Here is a 15,739-nt window from a genome sequence, read left to right as displayed (position 1 = left end):
CCCCCACTGAAAAGAAAGACAGTCCTCCTCCAAGTCTTGCTGGGAAGGGCGCTCTGGGCGCAGACCTCGCGGCTGTGCGCTCCCGGGTATCTCTCAGTCCCTCGGCTACCCCCGGAGTTCCTCTCGGGGGTGAAGGGGCCCGGATACTTCCCCACCCCCGACCCCCGCACCAGCCCCTCCAGCTTCCTCCAGCCGGCCGTGTGTGTGCGGGGCACCAGCGGTTCGCCCCACCGGCGTGGACGAGGCGTGCCCACCCGGGCCGTGCGCGGCGCCATGCGGAGCCGAGAGGAGGGCTGAGCGCGCGGCGGCGGCGCGGCCAGGGTCCCCCGCGCCCCGTCTCCCCGGGGTGGGGCAGGGTGGGGCTGGGCCGAGGCGTGCTCTCGGGGAAGGCTCTCGGCGACGGGAATAAAAGGGCGCCGCGCTGGGAAGCCGAGCCGCCTTGCCTCGCCCCCCGGGCAGCAGGACATGGCCCCGGCCGACCCCCGGCGGTGACTCGCGCGCCCTGGCCCAGTGGATGCTCTGCGCGCCCCGCTCCCGTGGGTCGCGGCTTCCGACGAACAGGTGAGGACCGAGGGCTGCCGGGGCGCCCCCGGCGGTTGCTGGGAAGGTGGGGGGGGGGCGGCTCTGTCTGCAAGGGGTGGAGAGAGTTAGAAACGGGACCGGTGTTGCGCTGGGGGGAGCAGGGGGCGAGGGCAAAGGCTTCTGGAAATGTTTCCTGGCGCTCCGTTAAAGCGCCAGCTACCATCCGGAACGGGCTTCCTTGGTGTCTCAGCTGGTAGAAGAATCTGCCCGCCATGCGGGACACCTGAGTTCGATCCCCGGCTGGGGAAGATGCCCCTGGAGAAGGAAACAGCAACCCACTCCAGTATCCTGGCCTGGAGAATCCCATAGAATTCCGTGGGGTCGCCAAGAGTCGGACACGACTGAGCGGCTAAGCGCAGCACCGCACCGTCCAGCGCAGAAGCTGACGGAAATCATGCCGGAAGATGCACAGAGTGGGTCTAAGGTCCCCTTTCCAAAGTGGCCTCGCTCACCTCCCCCGGGGACCCCCGACAAGACCCTCAAGTGTAACCGGCTGCGCTCCTGCGTTGGTGGCGAGAGGCAAGTCACAGTTTCGGGGCCGTCTCCCCAGTTTCTCCAGATCCCTAAGACTCTCCACGCCCAACCCCCGCCCACCTCCTTCTTTTGCCTTGCAAAGTGGGGAGACGCAAAGCAACCCCCTTCCTCTGCCAGGGGACGGGGGTTTGGGGTGGGGGGAGTGTCTGAGCCGCGCGCAAGCTGGGGAAGTCATCGTTTTGGGGGAGAGACGCCCTTTGGTGTCCGAGTCTCTGGCCTCGGAGACCTTCGGGGTAACCCGAGACGCGCTCGGGGAAAGCTTTGTGAAGTCACAGAGCAGCCTGCCCGGGCGCGTCCGGAGCGCGCGCTGGAAGCCGGCCAGGGGCGTAAGGCCGCGCGCCCGGCCCCTCCAGACTCTTCCCGGCCGGGTGGACGCCCGCCGACCGCCTCGCGCCCCGAGTCCAGCTTCCCGGGGTTCGCCGGGCGTGCCCGGAGATCGCGCAGACGCAGGGAGGCTTCCCCGCGAGGCCTCGGGATTGGGCTTCAAAGGGGAGCGGGGACGCGTCCCTGCGGTCTTCCGGGGGTGCCCTGGGTAGAGAGCCGGGAGCGAGGCTTCGGGACGCCGGGGACCAGGTCCGCCTGCGTGCACAGGGCTTGGGCATGAGCCCGTGTGGAGTGTCAAGCGCGCGGGTGAGGGGCCTGGAGAACCGAAAAAAGCTCCGCAGAAGCCGGTCGGTTCCAAGGCGGAGAGGAGGCGCCTGGGCTCGGTGTTTGCAAAGCTGCTTGCACCGTCAGCTCTTTAGGAGCAGCTGAAAAACGAAACGCGTAAAGGCTTCAGAAAACGTCTGTTCCCAGGTCCCCCTAAGGGGCAGCAAACGCTGTGCGTGCGTCTGGGGTGTCCCTACAGCGCGGGAGCAAATGCAGTGTTTATGATCAGAAGTCAGGGTTGGCCACCGTCGGGAAGGGGCGCGTTTCTCTGACCGTGTTCCGTGTGTTGTTACTTACTGATGCATGAAGAAAGTCACTGACTTTCTACAGGAGATAGCGGCTGATGCAACCTAATATTGTAACTCATCCTTTCCTTCTCTTTCTCCCTCTTTTTCTCTTTCCCTTTTTTCTCCTCTGACCTCCCTTCTTTCCTATCCTTTGTCCTTCCTCTCTCTGTGTCTCTTTTGGGTCTTACTGACCTTTTTTGTTTCCCTCAAGATTCTTCATCAGGCTACTCCTTGCCTCTTTCTCGCATGGCAGATTTTTCAGACGTTTCTCCAGATTTGCTCCCTGGTAAAGAATAATGTTTTTCCCTCTCAACATTTTGGTTCTTCCAAGGTGGGGGGGTGGGGAGCACGGAATTAAAGAGAGGAGACAAATTCACATACAATGGAATACGTTCTGCTTTAGTGAACATCTCTATAAGCCCTTGAAGACGGTCTGAGTAAAACTTTAAGGAATGCCATTAAAAGAAGGAAATACTTCTGGTCATAATGGATTTCCTGAGAAGCTTGTTATTCAGTTATACAGAGTATGTACGGCTTGAGATAAACATCAGAGGTGGGCAGATAACAGTTACTTTTCTGAGTTGAAACATGAATGTATCTGGCATCCAAGTATGTGTGGGTGTTAGTGGCTCAGTCCTGTCTGACTCTTTGCAACACCGTGATCTATATAGCCCACCAGGCTCATCTGTCCATGGAATTTCTCACTGCTATATGTAAGCACAAATATATATATATACACATTTATACAAGTATATACTTGCATGTATATATACATTGTTGTTCAGTTGCTAAGTCATGTCCAGCTCTTTTTGTGACCCCATGGACTGTAGCCCGCCAGGCTCCTCGGTCCATGGGATTCTCCAGGCAAGGATACTGGAGTGGGTTGCCATTTTCTCCTCCAGGGGATCTTCTTGACCCAGGGATTGAACCCCGTGTCTCCTGACTTTCCTTCATTGCCAGGCAGGTTCTTTGCCACTGAGTCATCTGGGAAGCTCTTATATCTACATTTATATAAATACATATTTACATATACATATATTTGTACATTTGTGTCTGTATATATACATTTTTACAAATAAATATTTACGTATACAGGACTTCCCTGGTGGCTCAGCTGGTAAAGAATCTGCCTGCAATGCTGGAGATCTGGGTTTGATCCCTGAGTCAGGAAGATCCCCTGGAGAAGGAAATGGCAACCCATCCCAGTAGTCTTGGCTGGAGAATTCCGTGGACAGAGGAGCCTGGCGGGCTACAGTCCATGGGGTTGCAAAGAATCGGACATGACTGACTGACTAACCCTTTCCTTTCACCTTTCGTACATTTATACAAATATATATTTGTATATATACACCCATTTGTGTATTTGTTGGTATGTACAGGGCTTCCCTAGTAGCTCAGCTAATAAAGAATCTGCCTGCAATGCAGGAGACCCTGGTTGGCTTCCTGGATCAGAAAAATCCCCTGGAGAAGGGATAGCCTACCCACTCCAGTATTCTTGGGCTTCCCTGGTGGCTCAGCTGGTAAAGAATCTGCCTGCAACTCGGGAGACCTGGGTTTGATCCCTGAGTTGGGAAGATCCCCCTGGAGAAGGGAACAGCTACCCACTCCACTGGGCCTGTCAATTTCATACCCTCCCTTACAACACAGCGACATGTCCAAGTCGTAATATCGATGTCAGGAGTGAAGGCTGTATTCTACAGTTGTATTAAACTGAGTTGCAGACGATGATTAAAAATTTTTTTTAAAGTTTTGTGTTGCTCCACGCACATGCTTTGCGTCACTCAGATGTCCCACGCTGACGCCTTGCGAAGCTTAGCGTCGGGAGGCACAGTGGAGGTGAAACCAGCTGGCAGTACGGAAGCGCTGTCTGACACCTGGCTTTGTGTGGTTCCCCGACAGGTGTGCCAGGATGGCCCGAGCGGACGAGATGCGGATGACGTGGGCGCGGTGGCGAGCCCTCTCCATGGTGCTGACTCTGCTCTGGGGACGCCCCCACGTGGCCCTGGCCTGCCCCCACCCCTGCGCCTGCTACGTCCCCAGCGAAGCCCACTGCACGTTCCGATCCTTGGCCTCTGTGCCCGCTGGGATCTCTCCACATGTGGAAAGAATCAATCTGGGGTTTGTACCACATTCCTTCTGAGCCATCTCAGCCTCCTCTCGAGCGGGCGGGCGGGTGGGTTTCGTCTTTCGTGTACGGGTGTGTGAGAACGTACGTGACGGTGAGTGTGTATTCGTCTGTGGGTCACCGTGCCTGGCATGATGTGGGCCTAATTAAGAGGACATGTATAACTCTACTAAATGTGGTCCTTTGGGGGCCAGTATCTGAATTAATTAATCAGCACAAATCTCTGTCACAAAGCTTATGACCCATCAGAGACAGCTTCAGCTCCTTCATAAATTTCCATTAATAACAGTTCTTTAATACACTGCAGATGCGGAATATATGACGCGTGCATAAATATGCTGATAGCCTTTAAATAGATTTCAGCAGTTGTTACAAAGTGATAAATAGAATGAGGGAGACATCTTTGACCCTGTAAATTATCCGTATGACTCAATCGTGACTCTGATGAAATAAGAGTTCTTTCAGGTTTTGCCTATTTAAAATATTGATGTCTTTTAAGCCGTTTTTTAAAAAACATATTTATTTATGTGGCTGCGTCAGGCCTTAGTGGCAACATACAGAATCTTTAGTTGTGTCAGGCCAAGTCTTAGCTGAGGCATATAGGATCTAGTTCCCAGACCAGGGGTTGAACCTGAGCCCCCTGCATTGGGAGGAGCATGAAGTATCAACCACTGGACCATCAGAAAGTGAAAGTGTTAGTTGCTCAGCCGTGTCCGACTCTCTGCGACCCTATGCACTGTAGCCCACCAGGCTGTCCTGCCCATGGGGATTCTCCAGGCCAGAATGCTGGAGTGGGTTGCCATTGCCCTCCTCCAGAGGATCTTCGCAACCCAGGGATCAAACCCCCATCTCTTACATCTCCTGCATTGGCAGGCGGGTGCTTTTCCACTAGCTGCACCTGGGACCAGCAGGGAAGCCCCCTAAACAGACATCAGTACAGCATTTCAGGGAGAATTTCTATGTTTCAGTTTTCTTCTATCCCCATATATACTTTCTATACCTAAGGGTCCATTTCCGTGAATTATAGGTACTCATAAAATTTTCATACTAAACCCTCATGTGCACAATTCTAATAGTAAACAATCACTTGGAGTTCTTCAGCAAAATATGCTAGCTACTTCTTCCCACGTATAAAACAACACAACTATTTAGGGTTTGATGAATAGACATTTTAGTAAGACAAAGTCCTCTCTGAGTACGGAGCCTCGGAAATTCTTGCCTTTACCGATTACAAGGTCCAGTAGAAGGGTGAAGGAATGGGCAGTTAAGAGAGAGAGATAAACACTTTGCAAATCCATAGCAATGGACCATGAAATAGCTCTCTCCAAAAAAAAAAAAAAAAGAGCTTGGCAAACTCGACTGTCTGAAAAAAAAAAAAAAAAATCTAACCACGATGATGATCACTCCACAGGGAAAAGACGTTGGCTTTGCCAGAAGAGAGAATAGTAACCGTTTCCTTTTTATAATCTTTAAATCGTTTGACAATTTTAAAACCAGCTTCCTTTTCATAGTCTTCCGATTTATGCAGAAGAGGAAGTAAAGCTGTTTGAATCGGGGTAGAACGGGCGCTGCGAGTTTGTAGAAAGGAAAACAGAGTTGATCTGGGATCACTCTTGTCTCTTGGGGTTTACCAGTGGCTCAGCGGTAAAGAATCTGCCTGCCGTGCAGGAAACGCGGGAGACGCAGGGTCATTCCCTGGGTCGGGAAGATCCCCTGGAGGAGGGCAGGGCAACCCACTCCAGTATTCTTGCCTGGAGAGTCCCATGGGCAGGGGAGCTTGGAGGGCTACACTCCATAGAGTTGCAAAGAGTGGGACAACTTAGCAAATGAGCACGCAAAGACTTTGCCAGCGGAAGCAAAGGCAGATATCAAAATGACTCTTTTTCCTCCTTTGGCCAACAGTATCTTGAGATGGTTTTCTGTAATATTCAGTTCAGTTCAGTCACTCAGTCGTGTCCGACTCTTTTTGACCCCATGGACCACAGCACGCCAGGCCGCCCTGTCCATCACTAACTCCTGGAGTCCACCCAAACCCATGTCCATCGAGTCAGTGATGCCATCCAACCATCTCATCCCTCGTCATCCCCTTCTCCTCCTGCCCTCAATCTTTCCCAGCATCAGGGTCTTTTCCAACGAGTCAGCTCTTCGCATCAGGGGGCCAAAGGATTGGAGCTTCAGCTTCAGCATCAGTCCTTCCAAAGAAGAACAAATAAAAAGACCAGGACTAGTTTCACGGCACCAACACATAATACTTCCCTCTGGCTTAATGTGTAACTGGATTCAGCGTACCATGGTTTTATTGTCTGATTCGTGTTGATGTATGGCAGAAACCAATACAATATTGTAAAGCAATTATCGTCCAATTGAAAATTAAAAAAAAAATTAAGTACACATAGTAGGAGAATATCACTCCTAATATCACAGCGCTGTTTCTCCGTAGTGTCAGTCGCTCAGTCGTGTCCAACTCTTGTGACCCCCTGGGCTGTAGCCCTCCAGGCTCCTCTGTCCATGGGATTCTCCAGGCAACAATACCGGACTGGGTTGTCATTCCCTTCTCTAGGGGATCTTCCCCACCCGGGGATCAAACCCGGGTCTCCTGCACTGGAGGTGACTTCTTCACCGTCTGAGCCACCAGGGAAGTCCAGCCTCAAAGGAGATAACGAGGCTGGCATGGTGCATTTTGTTGGGAAAAAAAGCAAAAGAGAAAACAGCAGTGTCTACTGCAGATAGAACCCAGGGTCTGCGTTGCCTGTTAGCAGTCTGCAAAGGGTTGAAAACCCTCGGGGAATGACCAATTATTGGCAGAGCGCTCCTGATTTTCATTCCCACACAGATGTTTTTTTAGGGTTCTCATTCAGCATTGAAAGAAAAAGAGTGGCTCTTTCCTGTTTTGAAAGAAAGAGTTGTTCTTTCCTGTTGGGACAGCCCCAACGATTTTTTTTTTTTTTTTTCCAGAAATGACTTTCCTTTTTTTTTTTTTTTCCTCCTTTTTTCTTTTCTAGGTTTAATAGCATACAGGCTTTGTCGGAAACGTCGTTTGCCGGACTGACGAAGCTGGAGCTCCTCATGATCCATGGAAATGACATCCCCAGCATCCCCGACGGGGCTCTGAGAGACCTCATTTCGCTCCAGGTAAACCAGGCGTGCCGGTTTCCCAGGTGGCTCAGTGGTAAAGAATCTGCCTGCCAGTGTGGGAGACACGGGTTTGGTCCCTGGGTCGGGAAGATCCCCTGGAGGAGGACATGGCAACCCACTCCAGTATTCTTGCCTGGAGAATCCCATGGACAGAGGAGCCTGGCAGGCTGCAGTCCATAGGGTCATAGGGTCGGTCACAACTTAGCTGCTAAAAACAAACAGCCTGGGCAAATAAGACCAGCACTAATTGCAACCTCTAACCACCAGCCGTGGAGAGGGAAAGCTTTAAAATCCTCCTTCACAATGAATGAAACGGCCACTTTTTCTAATCATGAAAAACGAGCTTCCTGTCTGTCCTTCCGTGACCTTTGTTCTGCTTTCTATTCCTGTTTGTGGTGTTTTATTTAAATTATAAACAGGGCTTCCCTGGTGGCTCAGCTGGTAAAGAATCCGCCTGCAATGCAGGAGACCTGGGTTCGATCCCTGGGTTGGGAATGTTCCCTGGGGAAGGGAAAGGCTGTCCCACGACTGGGTGACATTTTCCACTTCTGGTCTTTGTAGGTTTTCAAGTTCAGCTACAATAAGCTTCGTGTCATCACGGGCAAGACCCTGCAGGGGCTGTGGAACCTGGTGAGGCTCCACATGGACCACAACCAGATCGAGTTCATCCACCCGGAAGCGTTCAGGGGCTTAACCTCCCTGAGGCTCCTCCACTTAGAGGGGAACCTGCTTCACCAGCTGCACCCCGCCACTTTCTCCACCTTCGCCTTCCTGGACCACTTCAGGCTCTCCACCTTGAGACACCTCTACCTGGCCGAGAACGCCATGAGCACTCTCCCCGCCGGCATGCTCCAGAACATGCCGCTTCTGGAGAACCTCTACCTGCATGGCAATCCGTGGGCCTGTGACTGTGACATGACCTGGTTTCTGCAGTGGGACGCCAAATCCAAAGGTAGGGACCGCGCAGGCAGCTCGGACGGTCAAGAATCCACCGGCAGCGAGGGAGACCTGTATTCAGTCCCTGGGTCGGGAAGATTCCCCTGGAGGAGAAAAGGGAAGCCCGCTCCAGTTCTTCTTGCCTAGAGAATCCCCATGGACAGAGGAGCCTGGTGGGGCTACAGTCCATGGGGTCGCAAAGAGTCGGACACGACTAAAGCGACTTGGCCCGGATGAATACAGAAAAGCCGAGAGACGTTTAGCAGGGAGGAAAATGTAGTTAGATTCTGTAGGCATCAGTTTGAGGAGCATTTGTACCATCTGACGGGCTTGTCAAGTAGGGCGTCCGTGTGCCTCTCCTAGGATGGGTTTGGAATGGAGAAGCATAGACGGAACTCATCGTCGGCCAGTAGACGGTAATTGAAACCACCCGCGTGGGCGAGACCCTCAGTGACAGGGCAGGGCAAGAAGGGAGGGGTGTTAGACCGAGTCCAGGAATCGTTCATCCATAATGAGTTGGGCACAGAATCGCTGAAAGCGTCAGTGTTGGCCAGAGAAGGACAAAACTCTGGAGGACTGACTGTCCAGGAAGCCAAGAGTAAGAATGTGAGTCCAAAAAAGAGAATTCTGCCTGACATGAAAAAGTGTTGCAAAAGAGAATGTGGTTATGAAAGGCCGGTATGAAATGAGGTATGCCAGCAGTTGGTTCTGAAGTGTTAATCACTCAGTCGTGTCTGACTCTTTGCAACCCTGTGGACTGTAGCCCACCAGGCTCCTCTGTCCGTGGGATTCTCCAGGCAAGGATAGTGGAGTGGGTTGCCATGCCCTCCTCCAGGGGATCTTCCTGACTCAGGGATCGAACCCCAGTCTCCTGCATTGCAGGGGGATTCTTTACCACGTGCGGCACCAGGAAAGCCCCACAGTTGGTTCTAGCACCTGGAAATAGGTTCATGGCTTGCAGAGACTTACATAGGTTCTCCTGAACCTTCATAAAAGGAAAATTGCATCCTGTGTACAAAGAGAGATTCCTTGTCAGCTTAAAAATGTCTTTTCCTTGCCGCATGTGGGATCTAGTTCCCTGACCAGGGATGGAACCCAGGCCCCCTGCGTTGGGAGCATGGAGTCTTAGCCACTGGACCACGAAGGAAGTCCCTAACAATATCTTTTTAAAAAGTACTCCCTGTCAAGAACTTCCCAGACCCTTAGTTAGTACACACAGGGTTAAATGGATTTAAGCTCCTAGGTGACATCAGGGACACCAGGTAGGTAACGTCTTGAATCTTGGCTGAGATGCACCCAGGTGATAAAGATGAAATAGAGGCTTCATCCTGTGCCCAATCTTCAGGCCACTGACTTAGAGTTCATTCGTCTGCTGCTGTGTTTCAGGGGTCCTGAAGTGTAAGAAGGACAAAGCGTACGAAGGGGGTCAGCTGTGTTCCACGTGCTTCAGTCCCAAGAAGTGGCACCAACAAGAGCTTCAGAAGCTGCAGGACGTCCACTGTCAGAAGCCCTCTATCGAGTCCCCGCTGAGACAGAACCGGAGCCGGAGTAGCGAGGAAGATCAGGACGAAGACGAGGAGGCTGACCACCCCTTCTCCCCGGACGGGCTCCAGTTCCCCGGGTGGAACGTGTCCGTGAACATGAGCGATGAGCACGGAAACACGGTCCACCTGGTCTGCGACATCAAGAAGCCCACTGACGTGTACAGGCTGCACTTGAACCAGACGGACCCCCAGGAGATAGAGATCAATGCCACGGTCGCCTTGGACTTTGAGTGTCCCATGACGCGGCAGAGCTACGAGAAGCTCTGGAAGCTGATCGCCTACTACAGCGAGGTCCCCGTGAAGCTCCACCGGGAACCCGCGCTCGGCAAAGACCCCAGGCTCGGCTACCAGTACAAGCAAGATGCCGACGATGACACCACGCTGTACTACACGGGCGTCAGGGCCCACATCCTCGCCGAGCCGGAGTGGGTCACGCAGCCGTCCATAGAGCTGCAGCTCAACCGGCGTCTGAGCTCGGCCAAACTGGTGGTGCTGTCCTATTCGTCTCAGCACTCCCTGGTCCTGTCTGCCAAGGACGCGAGGCTGTCTCGGAGCAGAAGCTGGGTGATGATCGAGCCCGGCAGAGCCGTGCAGAGAGCCCAGACCGTCCTGGAGGGGAGCTCCTGCCACCTGAGCTGCAACGTGAGGGCCTCCGAGAGCCCCTCCATCTCCTGGGTGCTCCCGGACGGGTCCGTCGTGAAAGCGCCGATGGAAGACCGCGACGGCAGGTTCTCCGTCCTCACCAGCGGCTGGCTGAAGATCAGGTCGACGCAGCCGTCGGATGCTGGTCTGTACCAGTGCGTCGCTCGGGTGAGGGATGAGACGGACCGGATGCTCTACAGGGTCCTGGTGCAGCCGCCGGTTGTTCAGCCTGACGCATATACAGTGACCGTTCAGAAGAACCCAGGGGAGCCCGTGATGCTGCCTTGCCAGGCGCTGGCCGTACCGGAAGCCCAGATCAGCTGGATCCTTCCAAACAAAAGGCTGCTGAACACGATGGCCAACGCCTCACACGCCTACGTGCTGGCCGATGGCACTCTTTCCATCCCCAAGGTTCAAGGCAGCGACAGCGGTTACTACAGATGTGTGGCAGTCAACCAGCGAGGGGCAGATCATTTTACGGTGGGGGTCCAGGTGAGCAAGAAGGGGTCTCCGAAAAGACGCGGGCGCCCAGGAGGCAGGATTCTTCCCGGAGGGCGAGGCGGGATCGTGGAGGATGAAGGCGGATCCGGCATGGGAGGTGAAGAGAACGCATCAAGGACGCTCCTCCACCCGCAGGACCAAGAGGTGTTAATCAGAGCAACGGATGACGCCGGCGGCGGGGGTAAGAAGACCAGGAAAGGGCGCCGAAAGCTGAAACCCTGGAAGCACCCTGCAAAGGAGCCGGAGACCAACGTCGCTGAAGGCCGCAGAGTCTTCGAGTCCAGGCGGAGGATAAACGTGGCCAACAAGCAGATTAACCCAGAACGCTGGGCAGATATCTTAGCCAGAGTCCGTGGGAGAAATCTCCCTAAGGGGACGGAAGGACCGCAGGTCATCACAGTCCGCTCGCCTTCACTGATGAGGCAGGAAGTGACTCCACCTCCGCCTGCCGTCACTCCCGGCTCAGCATCGCCTGTGCAGACCACAAGCAGTGCAGAAGAATCCTCGGGAGATATGTCCATATTTGGTGAGGAAGAGCAGGTTTCCAGTGCTGTCTCCTCCCCTAGGACTGTTCTGCTCCAACCTGGCCACGACGGAGTCATTCGTAGTGAACCCAGAGTGACAAGCACTCTCGTGGAAGAATTTATCGAGGAGGACTTTTCTGAGAAGACCGTGGGGGCAACTCCCACTGAAGTTGACTCCAACCAGACCCCAGCCACAACACCGGCATCTGTACTTTATGAATCTTCTACTCTGCAGACCCTGGAAATGGAACACAAAGAGCCCACCGAGGAAAACGTAGCCACAGACAGCTGGTCTACCGTCCATGCTGGATCCGTGCCGGAGTCCACATCCCCTGAGGATGAATCTCCGATGGATGCCGTACCCTTGGCTGAGTCTGAGACTGTGACCTACTTTTACCCCGACCTGGGGACAAATTCACAACCAGCTAAGACCGTGAAAGAACAGGCCTCCACACGCTTCACGCCAACTCCCGCCTCATGGGTTGCTGAGGCCAGGACGTCTGAGCCTTTTGAAGACCCCACCTTAGGGGACCCTGACGTCCCACCTGAAACGCGCCTCCAGGAACAGACAGACAGCCAGCAGCTTGTGAAAACTGGTTTAAGCACTCCAGGCCACCCACTGACTCCCGAGGACACAGAGGAGACTTCTCAGACACTTCAGGAAGGGGGCATGCTAGAGACACAGCCCACAGACTCCAGAAGCGTCGAGGGAAATGGGCAAGCCGTAGACCCGACCACTCCGCCTGACTCGATGCTGGAAGTGGTGAACAGCGTCACTGACTTGCAGCCTCCCGGGGAGTCCACGCTTGGCGTCGTGTTTGGCAAGAACACAACGGCACCTGTGACCACACCAGCCCGAAAGGACACTTCACCATCAGCACTGACCACTCTTCCTTCTCGAAAGAGGCCCCACGGGAGGAGGCGATTCCGACCCCACAAATTCCGACACCGCCATAAACAGACCCCGCATACGACGTTTGCCCCAACAGACGCTTTCTCGACTCCACTGACCCAAGTCCCCGAAGTGAAGACTCCAAGCCTTCACGTGGCGAGTTCTCTGGTTCCTACGACCTGGGTTAACAGCGCTGTAGGTACCACCGGACGCTTGGACATGGAGGACCACGCTGAACCTGTATCCAGGGGCAGCCCACACAGGAGACAGGGCAAGAGGCGCAACAGACACCGATACATCACTTCCACCCTGAGCTCTGCGGCATCTGTGTCCAAGCCCAGCCTTTCTCCAGAAGATAAGCATAAAACCTCTTTCCCCCCCAGTTCCCAAGCTGCACTTTCCCCTACCACCGTCTCTTTCACTACTGGAGACCCACGGGAGATAACCAGCGTGGAAGCTTATAGCACAGCCAGCATCAGCAAAACACATTCATCTCCTGGCAGATTCCGAGAGACTGTTCCAGTCACACGTGAGCCCGCGTCAGACGGAGAGGAAATGAAAAAGCATGGTGTCACAGACCTCGGGGACTATCAAACTGTGGTCCCTGGAGGCTCACTCACTCACGCGGCATCACCTTCTGTGGCTGAGGTCTCCCGTGCGAGAGGGTTTAAGGAGGCGTCTCTGACGTCTCCCTTTCCAAAAACGACGAGCTGGGATCCCCCAGGGGCAACCCAGCCTGGGATGGAACACACAGACCCACCTGTTACCAGCCCTTTGGAAGCTCTTACAGAATCACCCTCTGAGAGACAGTCGGTGCATCTAGGTTTGCTTACTGAGTTTTCTCCTTCAGCGGCGGTCTCTACGCTGTTTCAACCCCAACAGGCGGCTCCTTCGACAACTGTCCCCATCCTAAATGTAGAGGCATCCTCGAGTCTGGCGGAAACCACCGTCCGTGATCAGAGAGGCCGTGAAACCACTCACGCTACCGTCCGTTCTGAAATCGGACCGCAGAGTCACATGACCACTCACGCCCCGGTGGAGGAGCTAGAATCACCATTCCCACCCACAACTTTGATGCCCTTCGCAGAGACCACCACAGAGCCCACACCACCTCTTACTTCAGGGACGTCCCCAGCCTGGGAAGCTTCCAAACACCACGTCTCCTTCCATTACGTGGGGACCCCAGAAACCAAAGCGCCTTCCGTGAATAACGAAGTGACTCAGCATCTGGTGAAGCCAGACCAGTTATCCACGCCCTCTTCCAAGCAGGACAGGTTCACCTTGACCCCAGAGGAGGCGTTAAGAAAGGAAGCGTTTGATGGTGCAATGAAAAACGTGCTTCCCCGTGCTCCAGACGGTCCAGACGAGGCTGGGAGGGCCCTGGTTTTCCACCAACCAGCCAGAGTTCCCGCCACACCGATCCCACCGAGAGGAACCGTGAGACCCCCGCACGAGGTCACACAAAGCCCCTTCAGATACTTGGTCACCTTCCAGCCCCCTCATCACCTGACCCGCAAACTGGGAGTCACCGCGTACCCGTCGAGGGTTTGGCCAGAGGGCAGGCACATGACGACTCCGAGACCACCTAGTTATCCGACGACTCCCGTGGTGGTTTTGTGGCCTGGGTCCAAACCTAGCATTCCGGGTACGGTGACCAGCCAAGGAGCTGACCGATTCCAGGGCAACTCGAGATCGTTTGCAAATAACCACCTGCCCGATCTAAGAAGAGACCCCGTGGGCAAGCTTCCAAATTCGAGAGCGCCTCCTCTTCCCGGCGGAAGATTCCCTTTCTTTATCAACAGGACCGTCTCTTTCCCCCAGTTAGGAGGTACTCCAAAACCTCAGGGACCCAGCTCTCCAGCCCCAGCGTTGAGAGACAGGAAGGCCAATGTAGGTCCTTACACTAGAACACACTCTCAGAGCATCTTCCACGTGGACCTGGGGCCCCCAGCGCCTCCAGTCTTGCACACCCCCAGGACCACAGTGTTCCCTTCCACCAATGTACGGACCATCCCCCCAGTCTCCTCCACCCGGAGTTCCATCCCCTTCGCGATGTCTTCCGCCCCGCCCTCCAGAAGCTTCCATCACGGCAGCGGAAAGCTCTTCTCTGCCGGAGGGCCGCCTGCGTCCAAATTCTGGACGCTCGGGGAAAAGCCGCAGATCGTCACCAAATCCCCACAGGCCGTGACCGTCACCGCAGAGACGGACGTCACATTCCCCTGTGAGGCCACGGGGAAGCCCAAGCCCTTCGTGACTTGGACCAAGCTGTCCACAGGTAGGGCCTTTACATGTCGGGCGTCCTAAGCGGGGCTGGTAGGTGAAGAGGGGTCGGTTCCTTGAGCATCAGAAGTCCACATAGAAGCAGAGACTCTCAGAAGAGGACAACAGGTAGGTGTGATGGGAAAGGACTCCAGAGAATCTTCTCAACGGGTGTATCCCTTTACAGAGACGGGGGACTGACAAAATGAACAAGGGTGTGAGGTGTTTTTTTGATTTTTAAAGCAGCCGTGGAAACACGTAGCATCCCTAAGCGGGACTTAGGGCTTCCCAGGGGGCTCAGAAGTAAAGACTGTCTGCCAGTGCAGGAGCTGCGGGTTCCATCCGTAGGTCGGGAAGATCCCCTGGAGAAGGGCATGGCAACCCACTCCAGTATTCTTGCCTGGAGAATCCAACAGAGGAGGGTGGCGGGCTACAGTCCACGAGGTCGCAAAGCATCAGATGTGACTTACCGACTAAATGATGAGAAACCGAGGCTTAGAAATGTTCCACACAGGAACCTCTTTCCTTATCCCCGTGAGGTTCGGTACAGGAGTCATCTGCAAGCCACGAGGGGCTTGCAGGAAGGGAGGGTGAGGGGAAGCCCCCTGCATCCTCCCACTGGCTTGGAAGGTCGCTGGAGTTTGGTCTCAGCTCAGCGGGCGTTGGTTTGCTTTGAACCTAGAGCTGTGATTTCAATGAGTCAGCTCCGTCTGCCATGACTGAGCACCCTACACGGGGCGGCTGGAGCAGCCAACTTATTTTCTGACTGTTTGGGAGGTTGGAAGTCCAAGATCCAGGTGACAGCAGGGGTAATTCCTCCTGAATCCTCTTCGGCGTGTCAATGGCCTCTCCTCACGTGATCATCCGTCTGTGTCCCATCTCCTCTTTTTATCAGAACCCCAGCCCTATGGGATCAGGACACATCCTCGAAGACCTCATTTTTTACCTTCATCCCCTCTTTAAAGACCATCTCCAAGCATAGCTGCATTCTGAGCTTCTAGGGGCAGCGGTGGGGGGGAGGGGACGGGTCCAGCTCCAGCATAGGAACTGATGGTGGAAGGACAAAATTCAGCCCATATAACAAGGGTCCATACAACAGTCTCTACTTGGCAGGCCGGGGTGCTGCAAAG

At 54.4% G+C, this 15,739-nt stretch overlaps 1 protein-coding gene across 2 annotated transcripts in view; it reads left to right on the top strand.

Moving 5' to 3' along the window:
* Nucleotides 1–433: 433 nt before the first annotated feature.
* LOC101116543 (matrix-remodeling-associated protein 5) overlaps nt 434–15,739 on the top strand; it is a 28,726-nt gene continuing 13,420 nt past the window's right edge. The window contains exons 1-5 of one of the 2 annotated variants that reach the window (XM_027963681.3): nt 434–561; nt 3,951–4,169; nt 7,179–7,308; nt 7,873–8,263; nt 9,634–14,625. In XM_027963681.3, coding sequence (XP_027819482.3) covers nt 515–561; nt 3,951–4,169; nt 7,179–7,308; nt 7,873–8,263; nt 9,634–14,625 — 5,779 coding nt within the window. In that variant the 5' untranslated portion in view covers nt 434–514. Of the gene's footprint in view, nt 562–1,467; nt 1,747–3,950; nt 4,170–7,178; nt 7,309–7,872; nt 8,264–9,633; nt 14,626–15,739 lie in introns of those variants that run through there. The other variant, XM_027963682.3, reaches the window with a different exon arrangement.

Source organism: Ovis aries, chromosome Y (assembly GCF_016772045.2).
Source record: "Ovis aries strain OAR_USU_Benz2616 breed Rambouillet chromosome Y, ARS-UI_Ramb_v3.0, whole genome shotgun sequence".
NCBI lineage: Eukaryota > Metazoa > Chordata > Mammalia > Artiodactyla > Bovidae > Ovis > Ovis aries.
This window is presented reverse-complemented; position numbering and strand designations above follow the sequence as displayed.